This window comes from Microdochium trichocladiopsis (genome assembly GCF_020744255.1).
Source record: "Microdochium trichocladiopsis strain MPI-CAGE-CH-0230 chromosome Unknown B0I36scaffold_3, whole genome shotgun sequence".
NCBI lineage: Eukaryota > Fungi > Ascomycota > Sordariomycetes > Xylariales > Microdochiaceae > Microdochium > Microdochium trichocladiopsis.
In genome coordinates, this window is record NW_025763546.1 from 2,175,358 (window position 1) to 2,202,199 (window position 26,842).

The following is a 26,842-nucleotide window of genomic DNA, read 5'->3' on the forward strand; positions in this document are numbered from 1 at the left end:
AAGCACATTCTCCCCCTCCGCGTGCTTACCTTCATATATATGTCTTTTCAAGAGGTTACCCCGATTACCCCAGTAAAAGCAGACTTAGAAGGTGGTATTTATCATAAGTTTTGGACACATCTCTACTCTTCATCACATTGCGATGCCCCCAAGCATGGAAGCCAGTCGTGGACTCTGCACCTCCTGCCCCAGCTCGCACTACTCTGCAGCAATGTCTTCGCCGCTCCAACTAGGCCACCTTTATATCAGTGGCCTCGCCCTGGGACGGCAGAGAGAAGCTGCCACGGTGCTTTGCGACCAACAGCACGGCACCTCGAGTAGTACCTGGAAATAGGTGGTTCGCATCCAAGGATAGACCAACATCGCCGGCCCCCTGTGGCGTTGCGAAGGGACACCACGCTGCCCAGCCTTAGATTTGCCGTCACGCCACAGAATATCCACCCAGCGTGGCAGTGTGCGGGTGTGGTGATAATGAGTACCCGCCGTGGTATATTGAACATCCATTCTCCATACGAAACGAAACGAACGCCCCGGCAGTGTCAAGATCAAGATGGACAAAGCGTTCGTGGCCTCCGGACACGCCTCCGCGAAACCCTTTTCTAGATTTGTTTACCATGTTTTACTTCCGCCCTGTGAGAGGCCAGGAGACGGATCTGAGACAATAACAAACCGAGCCGAAAAGGCCAGATACACGCACGCACGCGGACGAATCTGGGCTCTGAGACATGGCATTTCTCCGCCCCCAAGACACTCTTATGTAGACAGCCCTGCGATTCGGCGCAACAGCCAGGCAGGCCGCCAATGATCGCAAGGGGGCCGGAGCATTGCGAACCTTCCGCATTTTCCGTCCGCTGTGTGTTCGGAACGTAGGCAAGCCTCACCCGTCTGTCATTTGTTCCTTCTGTGTCCTGTCTTGTGTACTATGTATAGCTCCCTGCATGCGGGTAGTTGGAAAACAACTTCGTCCGCCTCACATGGAAAGACCCGAGCATGTGAGCCTTACCTTCCAGCTTAGGTGAGATACCTGCATTCTTCGTTGCGGCTCGACGGGAGTGCACAGCTTATAGACTGTGTCTCTTCCGCTCCTTGAACCGAAATACCTCGCGCAAGGCTGGGAGCCATAAGATCTTCAAGAAAGAGACGACTGATATCAGCCCACTCTGGATCCCATGTCTCGTTGCCCGGGAGATAGGTCGCTGTAGCTGTGAGTTTATTAAAGTAGGACGTAGCCCTTCTTGGCCTGCGACTTACAAGCTTCCGCCATGCTGGCGTGGGACGAAGTCAAGTGTAGACCATGACGTCGGTGCGCGGAATGAAGGGATGTCTCAAGGTTGGCAAATTGTAGACGAGGCGAAGTCAGGCACAGCCGCCACTATGCCATATCGGCCAAGCGGAGAAGGAAGCCTCCACAAGGCATCTCCGCGCTCGTGACACGCCCTCTTGAAGCATGAACCAAACGATTTGCGCCATCTGCCGTGTGGGATGAGGGAGAATGCCGTGACAGCCAGGTAGTGTTTTTCCTTTGCACGGTTAGTGAGGGATGAGAGTGTTCCAATGCCGGAGCCAGGAGACCTGTCCCGAGCATAAAACAAAGTTCACGAGCCACCAGGACGGAAGCAGCGTGGGTCATCGGAAGGCGATCACGATCTCAGGCTCCATGCTCGCTTTTACCTCCATCCGCTCTCGCAAGCGACTGCGAATGAGACGTACGGCTTGGCCATATCACAGATGCGACCAGGCTCTCCTCAAACACTACTCGGCGCCCCAGAAGGGATGGTTCTGGCCATCATGCATGCCTCCTCGTCACCTGACACACGCCGGCTGTACAATCAACAATGAGTGTCTGCCGCGGCCCGTCGCAGGAAGATCGAAATGCCTCTTCGTCTCAGACCAGGGTCATGGGACTCTCGGGAAGTGAGCGTGGCGGATGGCCTGGTGATGCGCCATTGCGAGGCTCTGAGCTTGCACGACGAAGAAAATTGCCGCCCTCTCCTGCTCCTTGCTTCTTGTGTGGCTGAGATGTCGTGTGTCGCGCCTCTGTCTGGCGAGAACTAATTATTCGCTCCCTTAGCTGGGAAAGGTGAGGTGAGAAGGTACGCTCCAGGCCTGGAGGCGGAAAGGGTCGATGAAGATCTGTGTCTCAGACAGGGCACTGGGTCGAAAACGAGGACCCATCATGAAGACGTTTCGCCTGCATCGTTGGTCATGCTGGAAGCGTGATGGGCTTTTCCGTGTTGTGTCTTGATTTGGGTGGGCATGAATGTGCCTGAGACAAGCATGGAGGCTAGGAATTCCGCGCGCGGCGCACGGTTGACCAGCTGACCTGAGGCGTTCTCACTTTCCCGTCGCGTCGGCCTGTCAATGTCTCAAGAAGAAGGATCAGGGAGAAAAGCAAGTGCCATCAATAAACCTGTCATTCGCGGCTTGGACCAGGGTGGTGTGGCTTCAAGATGGACGCGGAAATTCGGTGACCCTGGAGTCCTCAGCACAACACAACACCCAATGCGTGTCTACAGATGGACCGTGGCCCGCGGCAGACTCCGTCAATAGCTCATTTTCACCTCGGTCACATGAGTGGCAGGTACCAACCAAGTAGGGCTTTCCTGGACAAGACCAGCAGCATGATGTCTTTGCGTAGACACCAAAACCCCGGTGCGATGGCAAGAGCTACCTGCGGTGGTCTTGAATTATGCAAACCTGCTGTAGATAGCCCCCATCGAATCTGACAAAACATGCAGTGCACGGCAGAGCCTCTCCAACACGCACTTGGACGCGGTGTTGCTACGGTGACCTGCGAAGGCCAATCTCCGCTGCAGCGACCACTGCATGGTGATCTGAGTACAGGCGCCCGGTGATGATGGTGAAGAATGTTGAGCGCAGTGCTACCTACCACTTGTAATCTCGCCAACGATTCATTCCCCGGCCTATACTAACACGAACGGCGAGTCACTGCCAATCATGAAACTGTACCAGTGCTGTGTTGGTTGACGTCGACATGCCAGAGCGCTTGCTAGCCGCCAGCCAATAATAGCATTGCATGGGTGCAACTGCCGGCGCGGACAAGGACGGCCGGGCAGGCGGCCGGAGGCCCGGCAGCGCGGCAACTCCGCGCCCCCCCCCCCCCCACCCCAAAGGCCGGTCGGGTGGTCGGCCGCAGGCGGGAGGGCAGTTGAGAAAGCCCACACGCACACCACGTTGTCAATTGCTAATTATGGCTCCCTCGCTGGAGTCAAGGATGCCAGTCATCGCAACAGGATGGGTCGTGGATCGTCCTAGCTGCAGCTCTTGTTCTCACCACAATACTGCGGACGTCCCCGGGCGCAGCCCTCGCCAGTGGGCCAGCGATTGGCACCAGGTCGCAATTGTGGACCGCGAAATGATGCCATCTTCGGGGCAGCAACCAGTGGTTTGGTTCTGCCAAACCTGCGCCGAGACACCTCCTCCGCCCGGGGGAGCCGTCGACAATGCCGTGCTGGGGCGGAGCGCGATCAACGCTGCGCAGTGATGGCATCGGGGAGCGGAGGTGGTCGATCGCTGAGACGAGCCTGGGGAGCCGGGCCTGAGGAGCGAGACGATCACTCCGGTTGATGGTCTCGCTGATGTCGAGTCCCGGAGCCCGCGGCTGGGATCGACTGTGGCTTGGATGCGGATGGGCGTCCAAATGTCTCAGAGCGGTCCAGACACAATAGGCAGGCCATGCGGAAGGCGCCACCGAGGAGCAAGCCTGGCACCAAACAATGACCTTTGTCACCACCCACTGCAACACTGCATCCAAGGTCACCCGCGCCTCTCCTGTAGGTAGTCCCATGCAGCCACAGTGACACCAACAAAGCATCTCGACAGTCACGCCCACGGCCCCCAGTAGCCTTCCGCTCTGCATCGACGGGCCCTTGGCCAGCTGTTTCAGAGCCTGCGCCGTGCCGCCGACCTTGACGCCATCGCGCTCCCGCCCCAGCCCGTCGTCGCCGCCGTGCAGCAAAGGGATGGGTGGATTCAAATCGTTGTTCCGACTGTTTCGTCACAAGTCTCAATGGCCATCGTACTACGATCGATGGCAGCCCACAGTAGCAGACAGGCATGTTGGCGCGGCGGCGGCGGCAAGGCACGCACGTTCATTCTTGCTGAGCAGCCTGCAGTATCCTGCCACACCCTCGGCGCCCTATTCCCAAAGGATCGACGCGCTTCGTGCTAATGCGACCAGCAGGCTGCAGCAGCCTCACGGACTTTGTTGTTTACGGCGGGCGGCACGGCTCCAGACAGCGCCAGTGGCGACAGCTTGATGCGGGCCATGGCATCCAATCGATGGGCCTCAAACTCCCCGCTCTGGCTGCCGGTCCTGGGTCATGATGATGACACGCAAAGCGGCTGGCCCGCCTCGAAGCTCCCTGACCAGCACAACCCTAGACTGCGTACCCTGGACTCTCGCTGGCTCTGACGTTAATCACACGCTAGGATAGGATCGTGGAATGGATGGAGCGGCCCAGAGTGCCAGTAGAGGCAAACCGATCCGCATCCTCTGTCCCTAGCGGGCGCACAAGGGCTAACTATGGCGTCTGTTGTAGCACGGCCATGATTGACACCTCAGCCCCACGGGCTGTGGTGCGGCAGTCCGATGGGTGCAACGACGTCGATGCAATCCCTCAATAGTACCAATCCATGGATGATTTCAGCGTGACGAATCGTCTGGATAGCAGGGTCTGATTCCAGCTCAATGTGCTCCACACTCTTCGAGGCCAGCATTGCACAGAGCATGGAGATCCCGATGTACGAGGCACAGAATTTCACTTGTGAGTGCACGAGCCCGACCAGTCTCTGCGTGTCGGGAGCGAACGTCACGAGCGTCTGCAATGCAACAGCCCCGCCTCGACACGGCTTGCCGCCACAGCAGCACGAGGCAATGCGCATAGATGGTCCAGCGGTCTGTGCACACGGCGACGCTTCCTTTTCTCTAGGAAGAAAAACAAGGTGCGGTGCGTGCTCAGTGACAGTTCAACGGGGCGGCAGGCAGATCCTTGGGGCAGCCCGGAGCGGGCGACAAGGGTTGCTCGCCCTTCCGCGCAGCCTCATTCCTAAGATTTGCAGGGTCCAACGCTCTAGCCGCGTGCCTCCCTGAAACCCTGATCCCGTCGCCTGGACCCTGCGCCGCCTCGTGGACCCTTCAATGCTGCGAGCGGCATAATGCTGAGCAGGCACTTGAGGCTTCGTCTTACATGCCGCCTCGGTGTCTGCAGGCTCGATCCTGGCATCGCTGCGTTGCCCCCTCAAGACAGCTCACCAGGTCGCCCCGTTGTACTCAGGAGCCGGAAGACCCTGAATCCCTTAGTACGACCCTGCCCGGGGCATGCCCCGCAATCCCTGGGGTTTATGGGCGAGGAACTATGTACGAGGGACCCGGGATTGTTTCCCGCCTCGTTATTTCTGGGCCCTTTGGATCCTGCCCGCGTGTACATTTTCGATCCCTTAGGAAGTGATTCGCTATAGGATGCGCACAGCACCAACCAGGTCGGCCATCGCCGCTGTGACGTCGCGCAGGACTTCTGCACAGGCGCGCGCGAAGAAACTCGGAGACTTCATAGGGAGACACCCTCAGAGTTGCACGCGCTAGGCAATCATTCCCTATGCAAGCAATTGCATCGGTCCGTGGCCACCCCGATGATCCTTCTGGAAGAACGACGCGAAGATGGGCAGGGAAACCTTCAGAGGACCTCGCTTTACGGCGCAAGGGAGAGGAGGCTCCAGGATCCGACGATTTTAGGTGTGGTCCGCTGACGAACTGGCTCACGGATGCGTGCAGCGGTAGCAACAAACATTGCTCCCTCGATGACGGTGTGTGTTACGCCGGCAACGCGCAGTCTCGGCTAGTCGGTCTGCATACCTGCCTGAGCCTTTGCTCCGGAATTGACGTAGCCATCGGCACCGTTTCGGACGATTGCACGCGCAAGCATTCTGTATCCCAAACTTGTCGGGTCATGGTTGCACACGCCGCACGAGCATGGAGGATCCCCTTCCCTTCTACACGCGGGGACTTTTTCTTTCTTCGCATATGCCTTGCCCGTTGTACATGTTTGCTTCGGAAACTATAGCAGAGAGAGTTGCTCCGACGCCGCAAGGGATGGCAGGGGGCGAACCGGTCCCGAGGATTTGGGAAAATGCATTTTCTGAGCTGCTTGCCGTAGCTGGGGAGTTGTGGAGCTGAAACTAGAGTTTGTTGACACCACTCGCAGTTGGGTATGAGATGGCTGACAACGACTTTACAAATTTGCAAATCCTGAAAGTCACATGGGTGACGTACAGGCAAACAGCAGCACATTATTGCATCTCGGATTAAGGCATGTCTTGTCTCGTCTTGTCTCCAGTGTACACGCGGCCGGGGAGACAAGACGAGACAGCAACACTCGGGTTTCTCGGATCCCCACACCCCGAAATGCCAAGCGATTGGCACAGATAGCCGAAAACAAGAATGCATTGACAACTCGGGGAGAGACGACGACGACGACGACGACGACGACGATCAAACGGAGACGGTGACCCAAGTTCTAAAACAGCGCCGGATTTCTTATCGCATCTCTTTCTACCTCCCCCGCTTCCTTCGTCTGCTTACTATGACCAGGCCCCCCTTCTGCTACCCCATGCGGCAGTTAATGAGAGTGCAATATATCACCAGCCCAGCACAACATGGATGCTGCGACGCCGCCCGCCAAGCACGTTTCGGAAGGACCAGGCACGGCGCCAGGGGGGCATGCACATTTTCATCCGGACAAGTACTTTTGCCCGATTTTTTTTTTCTTTCCTTTCCTCCCACACTGAGGCAGTTTCAAGACTGTTTGATAAATCGGCGCATCCCCCCGTCCCAACCCGGGCTCAAGATAAAAGTCTCCGGTGAACATCGGATCAAAGGAAAGGAAAGGGAAGGGAGGGACGGGGGGTTTAATATCCCCGGTTGTTGAGGGCACAGCATGGGATGTATCCCCCTCCCTCCCCCGTGCGCGTGGTTTATGCAAGTTGGTGGTGGTGGTTGCTGCATGATGTGATGTATTCGCATGAAAGTTCCTTTTTTTTGCGTGTGTGTTTGTGTGTGCAGCAGGGACTGTCTGGTGTTGAGTTGAGTAATGACTTAGGAATGGGTTGGTAATCACGTCCTTGCGTGCGTGCTTAGAGATTGTGTTGTCAGCAGTCAAGTGGTCCGCAATGTTCGGGGCAGGTAAGCAAGCAAGCATATCAAGCAAGGCAAAAGCAAACAACTCTGGATTTCCGAGTGTGCATTGATTGAGCTGGTGTTGCAAGGGGGGAACAAGACCCAGACGGTCGGGCCGTGCCTGGGGCGTGGGAAGAGGTTGAAGGTTGAAGGTGATTGGCTCTTGCGCCTTTGGGGCTGTCAGAGACAGAGACGTGCAAGACAGGATGGAGTGGTTGAAGGCTTCAAGCCATAAAGCCATTTGTAGACCACAACAAGCACCTTTCACAGTGTATCACATTTTTGGGGGATCGTTCTTTTCTCAGTTCACGTGTAGAAAATACATTGTAAGGTTTTTCTTTCTTGGTGGACATTGCTGGTTCAAATGCCTCTCTTGTCCTTGTTTGGTCGCGCGCGCTGCTGATATGTCTCACCTCAAGCATTTTTGACTCGTTGTTTGGGTACTTGGGTAGAAAAGGGGAGCCGGAAAGAGCTCCGTCCGCATGAGGCCCCCGACGGATGCGGCCATAACGGGTTTGCATACCAGGTGAGACCTCGAGGGCGCTTTTGTCGTCTGAGCAGCTATGTAAGTTAGGTAGCACCGCGAGCATAAAGAACGGCATGTGCCACGGGGCGTGTGTGTGTGTGTGTGTGTGTGTGTGTGAAGTGCAGTACAGGAAGCTGTTTGCGTCCAATCTCTGTACATATCAGCGTACACTATTCACAAGAATTGATAAAGTGTGGCGCAAAGGGCCTGTGTAAGAATAGGCGCGTGTCACGTTTTTCGATCGGTACGGACTTCCGACATGGCCAAAAGAACATTAGGGTCTAGACTGCGCCTCGAGCCTGGTGACAAGATCGGGAAAGACCAGGGTCTGGATTTGTGTCCTTTTCTTGAAGAATGCCATCGGACGATTGCAGAAATGCATCATCTTCGTCAGTCATGGCGAGGCGGAGCAAAATGCCCAAGCGGGGCGGCTTCTCACAGCCTTTTGACAATGCGGTGTTAGTGCGGATCGATGCGGATGGGGATGTTGATGGGGAATCTAGAAACACGTGGTTTCTGGTGCGGTTCTGCGCCTTGGCTTTTGTCTAGATCCTTATTCTTGTGTGCGAATGTGTTCACTTGGAGACTATATATCTCTATTTCTTGTCTTACAAACTGCGACAAAAGTGGACTGTTCCGGCTGGGTGGCCAGACTGTTGGGAGACGTAGACTCGACGCTAGCCCAGGAAGGCGTGTAGTGCATGTCTTGCAACTACGCGTTTGAGACCCGTGGTTGAAGATGGCTCAAGCCGGGGAGAACGTGCGGATGGGCTCGATCTTGTTTGGCGTGGTCTGGCGCTCTTCTCGAATCTTGCATCGTGAGACCAGGCTTGTCTGCGGGTGGCTCTATCAGATGAATCAGCTTCCAGCAATGGAATGGGGGGGCTGTCCTGTCGAAGCCTGGGCCAGGGGGGCCGCCTTGACAGCCACGGAGCCGCAATCACGATCTGCATGTGTAGATTCAAGACAACGTCTGATGTGTCTCGGGTCCCTTTTCTTTGCGGCGTCCGTTGTCGCTCATGGGCCAGGTCAGGTGCCTTTGTGTGAGTCTCAGTGTGCCACCTTGGTGTTGCCTTAGTCACTCATGGCGGGACAGGCAGAATGTGAACTCGGGTGAAAAGTTTGGGGGCCATTCCTCGCAGGCCATTAGCTCTGGCAATGTCTCTGAACACACGGGAAGACAAGCAACTGCTAACTCTGCCCTAGAAGATCGGAACGACACGCCTGCTGGTGGTGTTGACCAAGCCTTTTTGTGGCTGTAGAAACGTGGGAATGTGTAGGTCGTGTGGCTTGTGTGCAGAGGCCGCCGAGGAGCCTCGCCTGGCCCATTTGGACGCCTCCCCTTTGTACTATGGACATTGTGCATCGCGAGATTGCAGCCATGATCGCCATCTTCTCTTCTGCTCGCCCCTATGGGAGACGACAGAGATAAAGGTTCGACTAGTCAAGGCATGACAGGAGCTCGCCGGTCCCGACTGGCTCGCAGCAACGGGCGTGCCGAGTTGACGGGCTCGGCGCGGCGACCGGGGGAGAGAGGGCGGGCGCCGACGGGTGGGGATGGAGGCGTCGTATAGTCGGCACGGCATACACCATACATGACCTTGTCTCGAGCCTTTACTATGGTAGTCTGGTGTGCTACAACAGGCTGCTGTGGCTCTCATGCGGCGCCGTGACTAAGGCCGTGAAAGGGCCTAGCAGGGCCGCCTTGGCCGGGGCCTGCGCGCGCGGCGGAAACGCCGCCTCGTGGGGCGTTGACAACGTGGCTCACGCACACTTGGCGCGCGTTGTGAGGCTTAAACAACAGCGGCTCACAGGAGTGGGCTCGAGGTCTAGACCAGACCATTTGGCCAGCCCTGGAGGCCGTTGTCCGCTGCTGCTGCTGGGGCAGGCGCGATCGTCAGGAGCCAATCACTGCCCGCCCCACTGGTTCCCGCCAGCGGCGGCTGTCCGTATCACCGGGAACGCGGCGCTACTGGCTGGACCAGTGGGCGGCGCATCAGCAAGTGTCCACCTCACGAGGCAACGACAAACAACAGCCACCACCACCACCACCATCACCACCAATAACAGCAGAAGCCACGGCGATGTTGGCCGAGGACGATGCATCGTCACGATCGTGCTGGCCATGATGCCAGCCGCCGGCTCTGAGCTGTACGCTTTGGCCCTGGTGCCGAACCAGAGCGCCACGCGGCTACCGAGTATTACAATCGACAAGCCATATGCACACACGCAAAGACTCGAAGGACGGCCAACACACCTCCATGATCGCAACCAATACCAACAACTATGACACCGTAAATAACATTCGCAGCGATTATAGCTGCGAGGCGCGCGCCAGCGCACAAGCAGCGAGACGCCGCTGGGCTACGTTTGCGGCCGCAGGAGCCTCATGTGTTTCCCGTCGTTTGAACTACTATGGTAGCCATCCTGCGCTTGTTGTGGCGTCGTTGAGGCGCCAGCCAGCCAGCCGTATACCAGTATCGACTGTCGTTCTTCTGCCCCCGGGGGCGGTCCAGACCTGTCCATGGGGCCGCCTCGAGGACGAGCGAGACAGCCATCGCCAATGCAGCGCGCGACGACGACGAGGCTCACGATCCGGACGGATGCGAACGAGCACACCCTCGACCAGTATAGTCTTTTAAGGACAGCTGTAATCATGATGGCATGAGCGCTCAGACCACACGATCCTCCCGAGGCGGAGCATCGACACTTGATCTTGATCTTGATCTCGCTTATGGCTGAGGGCTGGTCTAGAACCCCTTCATCAGTCGTGAGCAACCACAGCCGACTCTTGAACTTATGCATCCCTTCGGGGCTTCCCGTTGCTTTGCTCCCTGACAGCCCACTGTTCCAATATGGTACTTTATCCAAGATGAACGCGCGGCAATCACCGGATACCTACCTCATCCCGTTCGGTAAGGGGCAGCAGCCAGGTGGGCAGGGCCTGGCCTGGCCTGCGGGTCTCCGACGTGTCCGGAATCAACGGTCAAAGACGTCGTGATCGTGTAAGAAGCAACATTGGGAATATTAGCATTGTCACTGTATGCCCTAGGGGTGTCAGGAACGTCCGATCCATAATGCCCGCTGCCGATATGGGGCAGACATGGCTTCCACTTTCCACCACCCTCTGTTTAGCCCTGTCCTGACTTGACGGCCGTCAAAAGCTGCTGCTTTCTTCTGTCGTCTGCAATGTCCCGCCGTTGCAACAGTAGGCGCCACACACACATGCATACACATCCACACACACATGCATACACATACCCTGGTCTGAAAACTTGGTTTCTTCTTTCGTCCCAGATAGAGTGGCAGTCTCAAGTGTGAGAACTTTCCGAGCTTGCCTTGCAGACACATGGGACAGACCTGACACGGAGACCGGCTGTGGCTGCGACTGCGGGACAAGGCAGGGGGGCAGGTCACTCTGGTCAGCCCTCCTGCGTGGTCGTGACTCGCAGGCCTGCCGGCCGCCACTTTTACGTGGGGGAGAGAGAGACAGGCGATGTCTGTGTGGGAACATGACCGTAAGGACATTGAATTCGCGGTCCTGAGCGAACTCGTGCGTCCTGGACCAATGGCAAGCCATGCCAAGGCGAGCAGACCTTGGAAGAGAAAAACGGATAGAAAGTGGTACGAGCTCAGACCTGCACCGCCATGAGGATACAGTAAGTCGATCTTGGCCATGATGCATACCTCGCTTACAGCAAGTCGTCTGGTGCGTCGTGGCAGGTAGCAATAGCCAATCTCAAGGGTGGATTGGATGTAGAGGTGCGCCTGTGTGTGTGTGACTACTGGACGTCCTGTGCACGGGGGGTGGGGGCAACCAGCAGCAAGCCTGTCGCTGGAACCGTTCAGGCGTGAAAAAAAGCTGTCTGGAGACGGACAGTAGTGCCCGAGATTATTGCATCAGGCCGGGCAGGCCAGGCAAGGGACACCCCTGGTTCTTGGCAGTCTCTTGACGAGATTACCTCCGTCTCTGGCACAGTTGTATTCTTCGGTCGCAGCCCGATTCAGGAAGCTTCTGGGTCGCAAAGAGTGGGCGATCCTTTTCTTCCATCGTCAGCGTCAGATCAGTCACTCTGCGCCCCTCCCAAGACCGCCTCACTGGCTCGGCATGAAGCGGTGCGACCAGGGGTACTTGATTCGTTGGCTGGCTGCACCCATGTTCAGGCTGGGGCGGGGGGGGGGGGAAACGGCGAGTCCACCAGCAGTGCAACCCCGGACGGTAAGTGGGTACAATCGGGTAAGCCCAGGTGGGTTTATTGGGCATTCGTGGGTGGTGAGGGAGTGCAGAAACGAGGGATCACTGCCCAGAAGGCCGATGGGCAGGGCTTGAGGAGGCATTGACCAGCCCATGCCATGCTGCATGTGGGTGAAAGGGGAGACGAGAGAGACAGGCCTGGGTGCAGGCATGCCTGCATACGCCATGAGAAGAATTGTGTTCATGCAGGCCATCGACAAGATGGGCACTCGAAGGAAAGAGCATGGCCCATCTCGTGGCGGCAGGGGCACAGCCTCCTTCTCATTGGCCCCAGAGGGACCCCACATCATCTGGCCAAGAGGAAGAAGAAACAAAAGTCGTAACCGTTCAGCCAGGGGGGGGGCGAGGTTGACGACGCTGGTCGATCGTGAGCGAATGGGCTGCCCATATGCCTGCCCACCACCAATGTTCATGTAGATGGGATCGGCTTTGTTGGTTTCGTTGCTCACATGTCCTTGCTGCACCCAAAACGGCTCAATGTGCTGGTGCTATCTCATCTTAGCACGCGCGCGGCAGATCCGGGTGGCCTGCCTGCCCTCCCTTCCAGCCAGCCTTCCCAGCCAGCCAGCCTCTCCGACCCCTGCCCTGCCAGGCGGTCTGCTCTTTTCATCTGGGCAGTACATGCGGCCAGGGTCGTCTTGCATGTTCCATATCAGGTCTTTTGTTATTGTCCCCCGGCCGAGGTAGCAATGTGCAGGCGGTGGTGCAGCCCTTGACTGACTCTGTGTGTTGGTTGGTAAAAGGCGTGCGTACGTACGTATGCAACGCCGGCAGAATGATACTGTCCTATGCTGCGTGGTTTGAGCATCATGGAGCGGGTACGTCTGCTGCGTGCGTAGTTTTGCAGCATCTTGCCTCGACGTGGTCCGACGGTGGTGCAGATCACCTGAACTGTAAGGTAAGAGAGCGCGCGCCTACAGAAATTAGGGGACACTGCAGACACGACCTTGGCGGCAGTATGTAGTGAGGGTTCACGAGCGAGACAACAAAGCTACATCGGTTGCTCCCTTACAATAAACGTTATTCAATAATGGCTCATGTATTCGCCGTGTACCGTAGCAACTACGTAGGGCCCTCGATTATGCAGCCTGCAACGGATCGAGCGACGGTTTACTTTGTGAAAAGCGTGTGTGTGAGCGGGACGAGCAGCATGTCATTAAGAGTGAGGCGCTGGCCGCCTGCAGGGTGATGCAACTCCATATCATATGCCACTGCTGTCCGTCCCGCGGCGGGAAAAGTATGTGCAGTAGTGCCCGTAAGGGATGCAAATCACGCAGTGGTCTTGTTCCCAAGTCTTGTGATGTATGATGTATGATGTGTCTTTCGTCCTTGCTGTTCCTTTCGGCCCTTGAGCGGTGGTCTGCGCAGCCTGGTTGGTAGATCGTGCAAAGGTGGTGTGGCGCAGCGGTCTTGGGACCAATCAGAGTGAACCATGCCGCACCTCCTGGCAATACTTGCTTGCAAGTCTTCAGTGTTTCTGGTGGTTTCCTTGGTCACGTTCGGGTTTGTACTTTTCTCTGGTGTGTGACACGCCGTGTCCGCATTTCGAGACGGGTGTATGAGAGGATTTTGACCCGTGCTGATACTATCTGAAAGGGTTGCTGAGGGCGAATAGCTGGTTGGTGCAGCTTACCAGAGCACAACTGGGAAGCCCGAGAATGACGGCGTAGCTAGCGCTGGGAGTGGAGAACGTGGCCAATGACGATGATGTGTAAAGCCTCCGAAAGGGTTCTGAACTGACCTGCCAACGCCTGAGCCTGGATGCATACACTAATAATGAATGCACCATTTTAGAGCAGATGAGTAGTCATCTGCAGTGCTGCGGCACCTTTCGTGACAGGAACTGCCGACTACCGTCCCTACGCTGGTAGGCTAGAGGATAGGGTCTGGTGGTGATGTGATGCTGCCCAGCCGCCCGCTGCTGCCAAGCAAAGATCATCAGATAGCTTACGACAAGCTGCAGCACCTCGGGAGGTCTAGACACAGAGCGAACAGGGCCACAACCCACCACCGGGGACGATGCCTTCAACGAACCTCTGATCGAAGCTATCGATCACTATTGGCCGGTGATCATTGCCAGAAAGACGCCACATGGTCCGGACTTTGCAGTGGGACCCGTGCGTAGCGTGGCCATAATTACCGGTGCGGCGGCAGCGGGCGGATCGCAATACCAGCGCAGTATTAGCCCAAAGGCGCCTGACGCTGCTGACGCTGATGCTGTGGGTGTTTGAGGAAGGTATGGGTCACAGGCAGCCTTCTTCGAACTGGCCAGGGGGGAGAGCATCATAGCTGCTGGGCTTTGTGGTCCTTGTCGTCCGTTGGAGGCGTCGATCAATAATGTCACAGAGTGCATAACGGCCCTTGGGGGCCAGCCATCCATGTCCCGGACGGGTCGGTGGCTTCCATAATGCTCCTTGACGCTCTCCTCCGCCGTGAAGCAAAGCACCCCGATTAATGAGCAAGGTCTAGCTAAATAGTGCATTCTTGCTGAAACCTGGTTCGACCGAGAGGCCATGTGTGTCACTCTTGCACGATGCCAAGATTTCGAGGCTTGCGTGTTTGTGCTGCCGGGGGGGGGGGAGACGAGCCATCATCGATGAGAAAGGCTGGCGGCCGCAAAGCACGGCGGCGGAATGACGGATGGGCCGGGACTTGCACGCGAGCGAGGGAGGAGGTTGAGCGCGTGGCGTGTGACTGGCTGGCGCTGGGGCCTCCTTCCCAGGTAACCTATCCCATCTCGGACCGTCGTACTATTAGAGAAACAAAGACACGGCAGGCTCGGCAGGCGGCGGCGAATAGCAACACGAGCAGCCGGCCGAGGATGGAAAGATGGAAAAAGAGGGTGGAAAACGGGAGGTGGGCCCCACTCGCCCAGTCACAGCCACTCTGCCAATCCCAGCGCAGCATCGACAAGTCCTGGCTTGGGGCTGATGCTTGGCCCCTGGGCGACGCCTCCCGCTACTGTAGGACGACTGCCAAAGGGGCGCTATGGCCATGGTGATCGTCGTAATGCCGCATCATCAAAGCACACCGCTTCCACACCACCCAGCCTGCCCTGCAGCAGCAAGGGGGGCTGTGATTGGCCGCGGCGCTTCTCAAGGCCCATCAGAGCCATGCCGACCCCTGCCCACATGGCGCAGAGGAGGATTTCCATTTCCACCACCGTCCCCAACCCCGTCTGTGCACTCTCGGCTGCCGTGGGTGCTCGGGCCCTCTGGGGGCTTCAAGACTACCACCTAACCATCACCAGGCTATGATGCTGCTAGCGGACTATCAAACACGACCCATGGCTGATCAAGCAAACAGACAATATCACCAGGCGCGGGAGGCTGGCCGTGCTAATGCTAATGGGGAGTAGCAGAGCCCCAAGCGTGCCTGCTCGACGGCCTCAATTGGGCCCAAGTCATCGCATCCAATATCGTCAGTCTCCACCTGCCACCTGACTGAACGCCTTTCAAGCATCAAGGCGCTGGTCATCGTGGCTCGCAAGTGGTCGCACGGCGAGGCACAGCCTGCAGGCCAGGGAGGACAAGCGACTGGACATGCGAGATGAGATGGCTGGAATCTATTCCGTGACTCAGCTCGTCAAGTTCTTTGTCCTTCCGCCAAGCCGCTCAGTCAATCAGCCAATCCGTCAGTCATGTAATCGGGCGAGGAGCGGCAGCAAAGCAAGGCAGCCGCAGCCTGCCGTTCCACGCCAACCATATGCACCCAACCAGCTCGAGAGAAGAGATGTGGGCTGCCTGTCCTTGGAGTTCGTCGCGGCTTGCTGTACGATGCCGGAAAGACGGTGGCATCTGTGTTACTCAGATCTGCGGGACGGTAGCTGGCCACAGCACGGACCCGGTCGTTTTGTGTCACCCTCGCCTACGGTGGTTTGTCTTTGTCTCGAAGCAAATCTGTGAACGGCCATCGCGGCTTTTTTCCTTTCCGTGCTTACAACAATTCAATTTGTCTGGCGCCGTGGCTGAAAGAATGTAAAATCCTCCCTCAACCCCCCTTAGTGAAACAAGTCAGAGATAGATAGATCCCAAGGCAGAGTCTGCACCTCTGACAAAGGTTGAGTCGTCAGACGCATGATCATCGGCTCGTCAGGAACCCGGCAAGTTGCTCTATTGCCCTCGCGCAGAGATATGGGTCCGTGCCGGAACGGGCTGATCGAGCATTTGATGGTCCCGGCCGCTGAGACGGTGGAGAGGTGCAGCCGGGATGTGCAGAGCATGCCGTTGGGTGCAACGCACAGAGATGGCTGTAGCGTCGCACCCCGGGCACGACCGTCTGGGTGTTGCATGGGGCCCTTCGAATCGCTCATGCGGAATCTCATGTTACAGCCTTCCCGCCATGTTTACTCGGGAGCAAGGTTTCAAGGCGGATCCTCGACCCTATTAACGACAAGGCCCTCGACTAAATTACATGGTGCTCATCTCGCTACCATGTACGCGAGCACTTCAGCCGATGCCAGAGCCCAACACGGAGTCTGGGACGGCGCCTGCTGGCCGACATAATTTCGTTTGAAGCTTTGAAACTCGACTGAGAATGCCACAAAAACAAGTGCCCAAACTCGGCCATTGTTGACTCTAGGGGGACCACTCGCTCCGGAGAATGCGGAGGAATGCCATCAACATGGCAAGACTCGTGGCTGAGTCACCCATGTACTCTTGCCAGTAACTTTGGCAGGCAGCGACTTTGATTAGGCGGCAGAGAAATCGATTTTTCCTCAATGCAGCTAGGCTGGGCAACAGCATATCCGCTTGTTCCATGTTGTTCTGGTGCAGCACAGAGTTTTCCTCTGGCTGCTGTACTATGGTAGAGGCATGGCAGCAAGACAGGCTTGAACTCTAACAGGGGCGATCCTGCTGGGTCGTTTTGGTGCAGAGCGTGCCCAAGATTAGAGTTCCAAGATCCCCATCACGGGCTGCCAAAAAGGTCTCAAGTGGAAGCTGGCGATTAACTCAAGACTTGGGACAAGTCTTGCTTCCCACTGCTCACCACGGGCCATGAAGGCGGAGGACGGGCCCTATTCCTAAAGTCTTTAGGCAGGAGATCAGTGGAGTCGCAATGAGTGGCCCGGCACATTGCCCACAAGCACAGACTGTGGATGCGCACACACACAGCAGTCACGCCCGAAGGCAAAGCATGCGAGTCACGAGCGGCGTGGGCAATGACGACTTGTTCAGCCAGTCAGGAGCGTGGACGGCAATGCTAGAGGCTCGCTTCCCTGGTACGCAGACGGAACGCGCTGGCGCCAGCCGTACCTACATGAATGCCAGTACCTTCGCGTCCATGTTGGCAGTTCCTCGAACAGCCAGTGCGACCACACGTCGTGGACGAGTGTCACCACCACACAAGTTGCCCCCCTATCCCCTTGCTGTCGTCCCAGGCGGTGGTGATTGGCCAGCAAGGCCCGTGAACGATGAATCTGCCACGTTGGCCACACCCCCTGAACAGGACCCATGGCAGCAGGCTCATGTGTCAGACAATCCTGGTGGTTCTGGATATTGGCGGCGTCACCAAAGATTGCGGTCGCTGCCCATCATTCCCTCGAACGGGGCGCCACCCTGGGCATGGGCGGGCCTTGGACTTGTCTTGTTCGCCCCGTCCGGCCTGTGTGCCTCTGTCGACTGCCGCCGCGAGGACCGCCCCTGGGCCCGCCCAATCTCCAGGCCTGCAGGCTGACGAGGGTGCCGGGCAGGGCCAGTCAACGGAGCCGGTGGTAAGAATAGAGCGCTACTGCGGGCGACTGCAGGCCGCTTGCACCCTGAACTGGCTCGACTGGCTGGCTTCGCTGGCTGCCCACCCACCCGCCTCGAAACCCCCGGCAAGTTGCTCTGCGGCGTCGCGCTGTCGTCGTGGCCGGGCTGTAGGCCCCGGCACCAGTGGGGACCAAGTGCGTCAGACAAGGGGCTGATTGATCGCTGGTGACTGCGCTGGCCTTTTCTGATCACGAGTGGAGCATGGCTGCGGCCTGCGAGCGAGCGAGCGAGCGCATTCGTGTGAGTGGATGTGCCCACTCGTGTGTGTGTGTGAGTGCGTGTGCGTATGTGTGTGAGTGTGTGAACGACGCCGCCGCCGCCGCCGCCGCCGAGCCCAAAAGCCCGGGCGCCCGACATGAATGGGCAGGGGGTTCCCATCGAAACCCACTCATGACCGCCTTGAGCCACTGGGACCACCTGCTCACCCGTTCCTTCCTCCTGTCTCTGCCTCATCCTGCCCTGCCTGTTCTTGCCTGCCTGCCTGCCTGCTGCCCTGCCCGGTCTCCACTCACACCATCTCGTACGCCCCTCCGCCTTCCCCACCCCAGGCCTTGCTTGCGCACGCCCTCAAACTCAACTCGCCCTCGCACACACACCCTCGGCCTGCTCCTCACCCCCCCGACACTCACACCCCCCAGCCCAAGACAGACCCTGGGTTCTCCCCTCCGCGGTCAAACCGTCGTTATCGAGATATCTACATCACGTCCCCATCTTCACACCTCGGCTTCCAGAGCTTCACTCACTTCCTCACTACACTCCTTGCTCCTCATCTTCGTCCTCCCTCCTCCGCCACCACCAACCGTCCTATATCTGCACGACCATACCCTCTGGTCGTTGCCCGCGCCACTTCAACTCCATCATCGACATCGCCGACTCTTGCTGCTCACGCCAGTCACCGGTTGACCCGTTTACTCGACGTCGACACTCCTTGTTAATACTCCGGTCTCAGCCGCCTTTCTCGCACTCCTGCAAACCAGCAGACATCTCCGGGACCTTTGATCAACCACCAGGACAATCACCGTGGACATTTCTACAGGACATCCACGGAACTGACCAGGAAAGACAGAGCACCCTCGTGTCATACATTTCCGGGACTTTCTTCTCTTGTTCCCACTTTGGACTGCGTCGTTTCTCCTGTTTGATACGAGACAGGATTCTTCCCACCACGGAGACTACAAACCAGACGCAAATAGGAGAGCCTCGCCATCATGCATAATGTTCAATATGGTTATCCTTCACCACCGGCTTCGCCAGCCTACGACAACAAGTGCGCTTACCAGCAGCCCCAGTTTGTCTCCAATGTCTGCCAACCCCGGTACATCCCCGTCGCCCCAGAGGAAAGACTAGGCAAGTTTCTCGGCGATAGCCTCCAGCTTGTGGGGATCATTGGCACCGGTGCCTACGGTGTGGTCTATTTGGCCTTGGACGTCAAGACTGGTATCCAGTACGCAGTCAAGACACTCAGCAAGTACAATGCCGATGGCACCCCCTTGGACCGCCGCCAAGTCGCTTTCCAGCATCAGGAACTCCGCCTCCACTACCTGGCTTCCGCCCACCCCAACGTTGTGTCCATGCACAAGATTGTGGATGATCCGGATTGCATCTACGTTGTCCTCGAGTACTGCCCGGAAGGTGACTTGTTCCTCAACATCACCGAGCGCGGCCAGTATGTTGGCAACGATGAGCTCGCCAAGAGCGTCTTCCTGCAGATCCTGGATGCCGTTGAGCACTGCCACACTCTGGGTGTCTACCACCGCGATCTCAAGCCGGAAAACATCCTTGTGTCCAACAACGGTGCGACTGTGAAGCTTGCCGATTTCGGACTTGCCACTTCTTCCGAGCGTTCTGAGGATTATGGATGCGGTTCAACATTCTACATGTCTCCAGGTAAGCCTCCCTCTGCACCGATATCCTTCTCATGCCTGAGACTAACGTCCTCTGCAGAGTGCCTCAACCCCTCTTCACGGAGACCATTCTACTACTGCCCCCCAAATGATGTTTGGAGCCTGGGAGTCATTCTGGTCAACCTGACCTGCGGCAGGAACCCTTGGAAACAGGCTTCTGTCGAGGACTCAGCATACCGTGCCTTCGTCACCGACTCTGACTTCCTGAGGACCATTTTGCCTCTGTCAGATGACTTGAACCACATCCTGGGACGGATCTTCACACCCAACCCGGACCAGAGAATTACGTTGAGCGAGCTTCGCAACGCCATCCTGGCTGCTGCGTCGTTCACCATTCCCCCACCACCGCTGCTTTCCAGCCATTGCCTACTCCCGTCGCCTCCCCCGAGGCTTCGGAGTACGTTGACTGTGAGGAGGCCATTTTGGATGATCTGGACGACGCCGCCTCCCTGGCCACTTCAGACTCGGACTCTGACTGTGAGTCAACATGCTCATCAGATGATGGCTCCCTCATCTCGAGCTGCTCCACGATCGACGAGGAGGAACTTCTCGATGAGGCTCCCTCTCCCGTGGGTCACTTGGCTGTTCCGGAGCAGCAATTCTTCGACACCAAGCCCTACTTCCAGGAGTTTGTGCCACAATATGGCCACCCCGTGCGCGCTGCCCACGTGCCTGAGCCTTGCCACTTCCAAGCACCCGCGCCGAAGGCCGCATTCAGTTTTTGGGATGTCGTGAACCGCTACGCACCTGCGCCGGCTCATCACCCAGTGTCTTTCCACCACCAGGTTCCACTTTTCACCCATATTCCTGGATACTAGAATTCACCGGCCTGATCGTCTTGGGCCGCGCCCACGGCACTTCAATTCTTCAGCCTTTGGGACGCCAGCTGGATTTTCTGCGGTACACTGCGCTTTGCACATACTTCCAAACAAATGTACCAGAATCTTTAATCAACAAAAATCGCGGGTAGACGACGCACTTCTCCCATGTACTCGACACTTTCAGACATTTGTATCATTTCAGCGAGGAGTTGGTGGTTTTTTATATTCTCTTTTATCTTGGGTTACAGCCAGTCACATTGGAGCTATCGCCTTTCTTTTTGTCATCTTCGCGTGGTGCCTTGACCGGGCTACGAATTACCTTCGTTCTGCATACCATCACTTTTGGTTTGAGGCATTTCTTTCAACGTTGCTAGAGAGCGATAACGGATGGGGAAAATCATGATGGCGTTCTTGGTTGAATGGGAAATGACTAGAAAGACTTATGGCTCACAAGCCTGCGGAGTTTTCATTCAGCCTCAAAAGGCGACAACAAAATCTCGCTCAATGCGGGAGAGTAGGGTACACAGGCCGATGCGCCTAAGGATCCCTCTGGGACGAATCACAAATAGAATTCGTACACCAAAACTTGAATCATCGGTCAACTGTGACATGCGCATTCCTGCTCGACAATACGAAACCCTGAGCCACCAGGACAGCAAAACCACATCAGACATCCACGATTGCGGTCACTAGTCGTCCTGCATAGCCGAGCCTTGCCTGCCAACTGCAGGGTCAACCGGACTTGGTGCAGGAGAACAAAGTGAAGCGTGCTGGCGCGATACGCTGATGCGTAATGAGCGCACTGATCGCTGCAGCAGGTGTTGCTTCCTTAATTGGCGTGGTGGTCGCAAGGCTAGTAGTCACTTGTTTGATCGACAACTAGAGCATTGAAAGCGTGTGTGTGCGCGAGATGTGGGGGCATGTAAGCCTCGATTGCTACATGTCACCTCCTCACACCCAGGTGCTTGCTCTCTGCTCCGTATGTTTGATTTCAGAAGGGTATGTTGCCATCTTTTCTTTATTGCGGGTAAACTTGTTTGATGGGCGCGCACATGGCACATACCGCAGCCGCCGCAAGGCGGGCGGGAAAAGTTCCAACCGTTCAGTGACTGACTTGCGCTTTTCATTCGTAGATCTACGTAGCGTACCTCACTAAACACACTGACTTGGACGCATGGGCCCTTTCCTTCGTGCCGCTTCTGGGGGCGTGCGTCGCTGGCCGGGGGGGGGGGGGGAGGGGAGAGAGAGAGAGAGAGAGAGAGAGCTAACGAGGCACGCTAGAGGGAGGTTTAATCTATTTGACGCACGGTCGATCATTCACTTCACTTGTCTCTTTTCTCTCAACCAGACAAAACCGCGGAAGCCACGGCTGAAAGGGAGAAGGAGAGAGAGAGAGGAGGTGCTAGAGTTAGTAATGTGTGCTTGAGCAACGCACGGCGGCGCTCGCTCCGACTCCTCTGTAGTGTCTTGTGTCCCTACGTGAGTGCGTGCGTGGGTGCGTGCCTTGTCTGACAAGGCGGATTCCTTTCTTTTGCCTCTCCCGTTTCTCAAGATGCCCGCTGCAGATAATGCTTGCGCAAGATGCCAAGCATTGCGAAAAAAGGGCCAGTCGTCGTATATTGGGGCGAGTCGCCGTGGTCATCATCATCATGCACGCGTCATACCATGTTCTCGAAGGAGGGGGGCCAATGCGAAAGGAGTAGGATGACCATTATTAGGGGGGGGGGGGGGGCGGTTGAAAAGGCTGAATTAGCGTGGGGATAGAACCATGTTTGGAAGGACATGGGGGCATTATTAAATTTAGAGAACCCATCCCGTGCCGTTGTTGTTGCTGCTGCTGCCGCTCCTGCCGTCGAGTGCTGTGCATTTTCCGCGTGGCTGAGCTGACGGGGTTGGTCGTCGTTTGGCGGAGCAGTCGAGAAACTAGCTAGCGCAGGGCTGGCTGTGCGACTGTTTAGTTAGTTAGTCCCTTGCGACCAGCTGGCGCTGCTGGTGGTGTTTGCTGCAGGGGCTGAGTTTAGCTGATTGGGTCCTCGTTTCGCCATCGTGATCTTAATCCTGGTTCTGCATTCGTCGGTGTTCACCTCAGCTGGCCAAGCCTATACCCAGCCTGCCTGCTCAGGAGGACCTAGGGGGGGGGGGTTGTTCGTGCAGGTCAGCAACTAGTGAGCGTAAGTAGCGTGGCTGCTTGTTTGCCAGCCTCTCCGGGCGAGGTTCCCGGGGGGCTACAAGCAGACATCCCGGCGCAGGCGGTGGTCATTCTCGACTTGGGACCCCATGCTCAATGCCTAGCTCTAGATGACTGGTTTATCATCATCGTCGTCTTGCGCTGGGCCCCGGAATCCTTCGGGGGCTTTGAGAAGCCCACACTCACTGCGTACGTATGTAGGTAGTCTTGGGGGACCAACACCCTGGATCCTTGTCTCTGGCTCAAATCCGTGGGTAGGGCAGGGCAGGGCAGGGCAATGTGTGTGTGCACTACCGCTTGCGGTCGCAAACCCCCCCCCCCCCCCCGCCTGTGTGTGTCTCTTGCACGTTCCTCCCGCTCTCCCAAAGCGTGCCTTGATCTCCGCGATGACAGGGCCGGGGGACTCGGTGTCAGATGGAGCTTGTGGTGATCGACACGAGTGAAATGTCCCCCCCTTGGCCGGTGCCGAAATTGGTATTTCCCCCATACAAGGACGAGTGTCAGACACTGTCCTGCTGACATTTGATCCGAGATTAGATTGTGCGCCTTTACGGCTGCTCGGCGGGGGCAGATCATCCGGATCGCGACATTTTGCACGCTTGGTCCTCGGATCGACTCATCGACGTGGGCGATATGCCAGTCTGGAATAGAAGAGGAGGAGGAGGTCGCATTGCACTTGGCAAAACCACCCTGGGTATCCCTCCCCGTGGGTGGTGGTGGTGGTGGTGCTCCAGGCATATGCAGGACCTGCCTAGCTTCCCGGGGAAGGGCCCGTCGAGCTACTCGCTGAGCTACCGCCCTGGTCTGACGTCAAGCCAATCCTTTAGCCTTTGTCTCCAGCCTGTCAAGTCTGTCACGGGGCCGGTCCCTGGAGTGCTTCACGGCGTGCTGGGGCACCACCCCTCGGCTGGAGCATCACTAACCGCTGGCGGCTGCTGGGCAATTTATTGATCGCCGACCCGGCTCCCCGCCGTCCGCACCACTTCCAGCATGGCACGAGTCGTATCAATATCGAGATGGGCACGAACAAGAAGGAGATGCAGGAGTAAGAGGAGAGCGTTCTGGACAAAGAGCTGGTCTGTGCATGACGCCGAGTGCTGCCCCGAGAATCCGGCTGTGTGTCTGGGGGGTCTGATGGCACTCTTTGCTTTTTTCCACATCGAATCTACATGCGCGTCAGGTTCAGTGATCATGTCGGTCCAGGTCCCTGATTTGAAAGAGCCCCGAAGAGACTGATCATATTTATTACCCCGGTTGGTCGGCCGGTTTTCAAAGCCAAGCCTCCCGTAGGTTTTCTTGGGAGTTGAGGCTCGATGCGGGGCAGAGTGCGACAGCAATGGATCACTCGTGAGTGCTAGTTCCACTTTTGCCTTGCCTTGCCAATCAACGATGTTGTTGTGCTGGAGGTGGGGGGCTGGAAACAGCGTCTCCACGCAACAACGAAAAGAAAGAAACCCAATGGGCATTGATCATGTGCCGCAATTCACCATGGCAACGACGACGACGACGACGACGACGACGACGACGACGACGACGACGACGACGACGACGACGACGACTTGGAGATGCAGCTCAGAGACACCTTGTCACATCTGTCAGCTGCCGGCATGATCCAGCGCGCATTCACTTGGAAAGCAACAGCGGCCGATGGGAGCATTGCCCAACTGCCACCCCTCTCTGCACGGCTTGTGCTCACCCCGAAGCGGCCACCGGCAGATGAGGCGTCACATTGCATCGTGGTAGCAGATATATTACTGCCGGCAACAGAGATCGCCTTTGCACCTTTTCTTTTGAGGTCTGACAGGGGCTGCACGAGTTTGACTGACTGACTGCTGACTGAAGGTGGAGCGTGGACCGCATATGCCGTGAGAGAGACGTGTTGGATCTGGGGTGGTAGCAGTAATCAGAGTGGCTGGCGCCACGCGGCAGGTGGTTGACCTTGTATGGACACACGCGCTGCGAGCAAAGCCGGATGGGAGCAGGAGAGCGGATGGAGCGAGAGAGAGGTGCTGAAGATGGTGGTTGGGTGGCATCGCGAAGGCGAAATGCGACGACGCAATGCCCAGAAGCGAGATGCGATGTCAACCTGACGAGGCGGGACTTGCTGCCTTTCTCTCCATGCCTGTGGCCGGGCAGGCTCGCATCGAAGACAAAACCAAGGCGGACATGCTGCTGCAGTGCAACGCTGTTGGGATCGCCCGCATGCTGCAGCCATCTCTCCCGCCGGGCTTGATTGGTTGCTCGTGCGACAAGCGTCGATGCAATAACGGCTGGTGCTGCTTTGCTCCTGCGGTCAGGAGGCACGCCAGCTCAACTCAGCTCAGATGGGAGTCTTTGCCTAGCCTTCCACTCTTGTTCCTTCTCTCCCCAGTGTTGGCCGGTTGTCCATGTGACCCCCCCCCCCCCCCCTTGGGCCACCCTCAGCCGACCGGACCCAGACATGCAGTCATATGCAGATGCAGATGCAGGCGGATGTACTCTGCATCCGTGGCTGCATACATGCATGCAATGCGTGTGGACTATTATGCATGCAGGTCTGGTCTCGCCTCCCTCCCTTGCGCGAGACGGACACCCCAGAGTCAGGCTCCGGCCAGCAACTACTATGGTAAGGTGTCGGCTCTGCCACTACTGGGCGTCTAGTCTCCCATGATGTACTCCCACCCCAGCTGGCTGGCGGGCGATTACATGGTTGTCGCGGTTGTGTCTTGTTGGCTCTAGTTACCTACTTCTGTGCCCAGATCCAGTCAGGGTCATGGCAGCCAAAAGGTCCTCCAGGGTAATTATGTTCTCCAACTCGCTACAGTAATACTTGTCGCAGGTATGGTACTCTTTTGAGAGGCTGGTGCAGTCGACTGGCGTGCATTCTTTCTTCATTGCTCAGCACAGGCCGGTCGAGTCCCACTTTTCTATATCCCGCCGTGTTAAGGGCTGGGCCAGGGACAACTCTCGGTCCACATGGCCAACACAACCAAGTCCCGCCTCCATAGTCTGGTTGGCTATCATAGCATGAAGAAGTGAGGATGGGTCCGGGAGGAAGTGGATGCACCGCGGTATGCCGTGTCATCGTCTGTATGGCTGACACCACTCGGTGCGTGCTTGGGACCTCGGTGCCCGCGCATGGGCAGACTAACCTTCAAACCCACTACCACACAACAAAGCGGTGTGCAAATGCCCTCTGCTACTGATGTCCACCGCGCTCGGAGACCACCCTCCACGCCCAAACTATCACGCCACTCTGCCCACAGCACGGGACGGACAACGGGACCAGCCCTGGCCCTCCTCGCCATCGTGTCTTGCGCGCAAAAGTCACAAGGTGCTGCTGCTGCTGCTGCCGCGCGTGGCACTCGCTGCGCTGTTTCTGGTTTCTCTCGCCCGCTAAGCTCCCGGAGCAACCTTGCGGATCCGGAACGATCGAGCGACACGGCTGAGACGGCGGACGGCTTTGCGACATTTGCAAACGTTGTCTTCTCCCTGGGAATTTTAACCACGTGGACTTGGCTTTTGCTTGTCTTCCTCCCCCGAAGTCTTGTCGTTTTTATTTTTTCTATTTCCCTTGTGCGAAACACTGGTCTCAAACTGAGAACTGAGCCATGTTTCGCGTTTTCCTTTCCGTTGACCAATGAGGCACCGTCTTACACGTGCGAGCAAGAGATTTCCAGGGTGGATGAGGACAGGTGTGTGTGGGTGTGGCAAACGCTGATAAGACAAAGCCTTGTGCGATCGTCGATGAAGTGAGGCCGTCGGCGCACGAATGTCTCCCGACAGTGAGACAGTGGCGTTGACATGAGCAAAAGGAAAGAAAAGACTCAAGAGACGGGGTTTAAAACGTGGGATTTGAGACCTCCGCGATTAGCTAGTGTGTGTGCGTGCGTGCGTGCGTACGTGGGTTTCGCATGGTTTTCTTGCGAGAAGGCTTAAATCCCGATGTGAAGGAATGGCGTTTTGACAGTTCTGCAATCGCGGATGAACATCTCTTCCTGTTTGCCCAGGCCGCTTCTGAAGAAATCGATCCCGTCTCGATCTGTGTCTCGGGGCAATTCTTAAGATTTGTCGCTGGGGAGGGAGTATGTGCTTGGATGATGCCGTGTTTAATGGCTGCTGTCAGTCCCGGTTTCTGCTTAGAAACTCAGACTTGGGTATGTGAACGCAGTGCCTGCTTCCTAGTCTACTAGTTGTGCGCAGTTGGGCAAGAGAGATCTA

The 26,842-nt window shown here is 57.0% G+C and overlaps 6 protein-coding genes across 6 annotated transcripts; 3 read left to right on the plus strand and 3 right to left on the minus strand.

Moving 5' to 3' along the window:
• Positions 1-1,180: 1,180 nt before the first annotated feature.
• Positions 1,181-1,760, minus strand: B0I36DRAFT_317913 (uncharacterized protein). Its single transcript, XM_046153217.1, has one exon. It carries the CDS (start codon positions 1,628-1,630, stop codon positions 1,373-1,375), a length of 258 nt encoding a protein of 85 aa, XP_046015325.1. The 5' UTR covers positions 1,631-1,760; the 3' UTR covers positions 1,181-1,372.
• A 4,847-nt stretch (positions 1,761-6,607) lies between these two features.
• Positions 6,608-7,511, minus strand: B0I36DRAFT_89890 (uncharacterized protein). Its single transcript, XM_046163547.1, has one exon. It carries the CDS (start codon positions 7,434-7,436, stop codon positions 6,750-6,752), a length of 687 nt encoding a protein of 228 aa, XP_046015326.1. The 5' UTR covers positions 7,437-7,511; the 3' UTR covers positions 6,608-6,749.
• Positions 7,512-17,112: 9,601 nt separating this feature from the next.
• On the plus strand, positions 17,113-17,706 carry B0I36DRAFT_405777 (uncharacterized protein; the record flags this gene model as incomplete). The annotated part of the gene is made up of 1 exon (XM_046161799.1): positions 17,113-17,706. The coding sequence occupies one exon, from the start codon at positions 17,113-17,115 to the stop codon at positions 17,650-17,652; it is 540 nt and encodes a 179-aa protein (XP_046015327.1). The 3' UTR covers positions 17,653-17,706.
• Positions 17,707-18,937: 1,231 nt separating this feature from the next.
• On the plus strand, positions 18,938-20,368 carry B0I36DRAFT_238659 (kinase-like domain-containing protein; the record flags this gene model as incomplete). The annotated part of the gene is made up of 2 exons (XM_046149630.1): positions 18,938-19,616; positions 19,674-20,368. The coding sequence occupies 2 exons, from the start codon at positions 18,938-18,940 to the stop codon at positions 20,366-20,368; spliced, it is 1,374 nt and encodes a 457-aa protein (XP_046015328.1).
• A 1,311-nt stretch (positions 20,369-21,679) lies between these two features.
• Positions 21,680-22,174, minus strand: B0I36DRAFT_317923 (uncharacterized protein). Its single transcript, XM_046153218.1, has one exon. It carries the CDS (start codon positions 22,103-22,105, stop codon positions 21,863-21,865), a length of 243 nt encoding a protein of 80 aa, XP_046015329.1. The 5' UTR covers positions 22,106-22,174; the 3' UTR covers positions 21,680-21,862.
• A 3,413-nt stretch (positions 22,175-25,587) lies between these two features.
• B0I36DRAFT_317925 (uncharacterized protein) lies at positions 25,588-26,820 on the plus strand. The gene has a single exon (XM_046153219.1). The coding sequence runs from the start codon at positions 25,760-25,762 to the stop codon at positions 26,375-26,377; it is 618 nt and encodes a 205-aa protein (XP_046015330.1). The 5' UTR covers positions 25,588-25,759; the 3' UTR covers positions 26,378-26,820.
• The last annotated feature ends 22 nt before the right edge of the window (positions 26,821-26,842 follow it).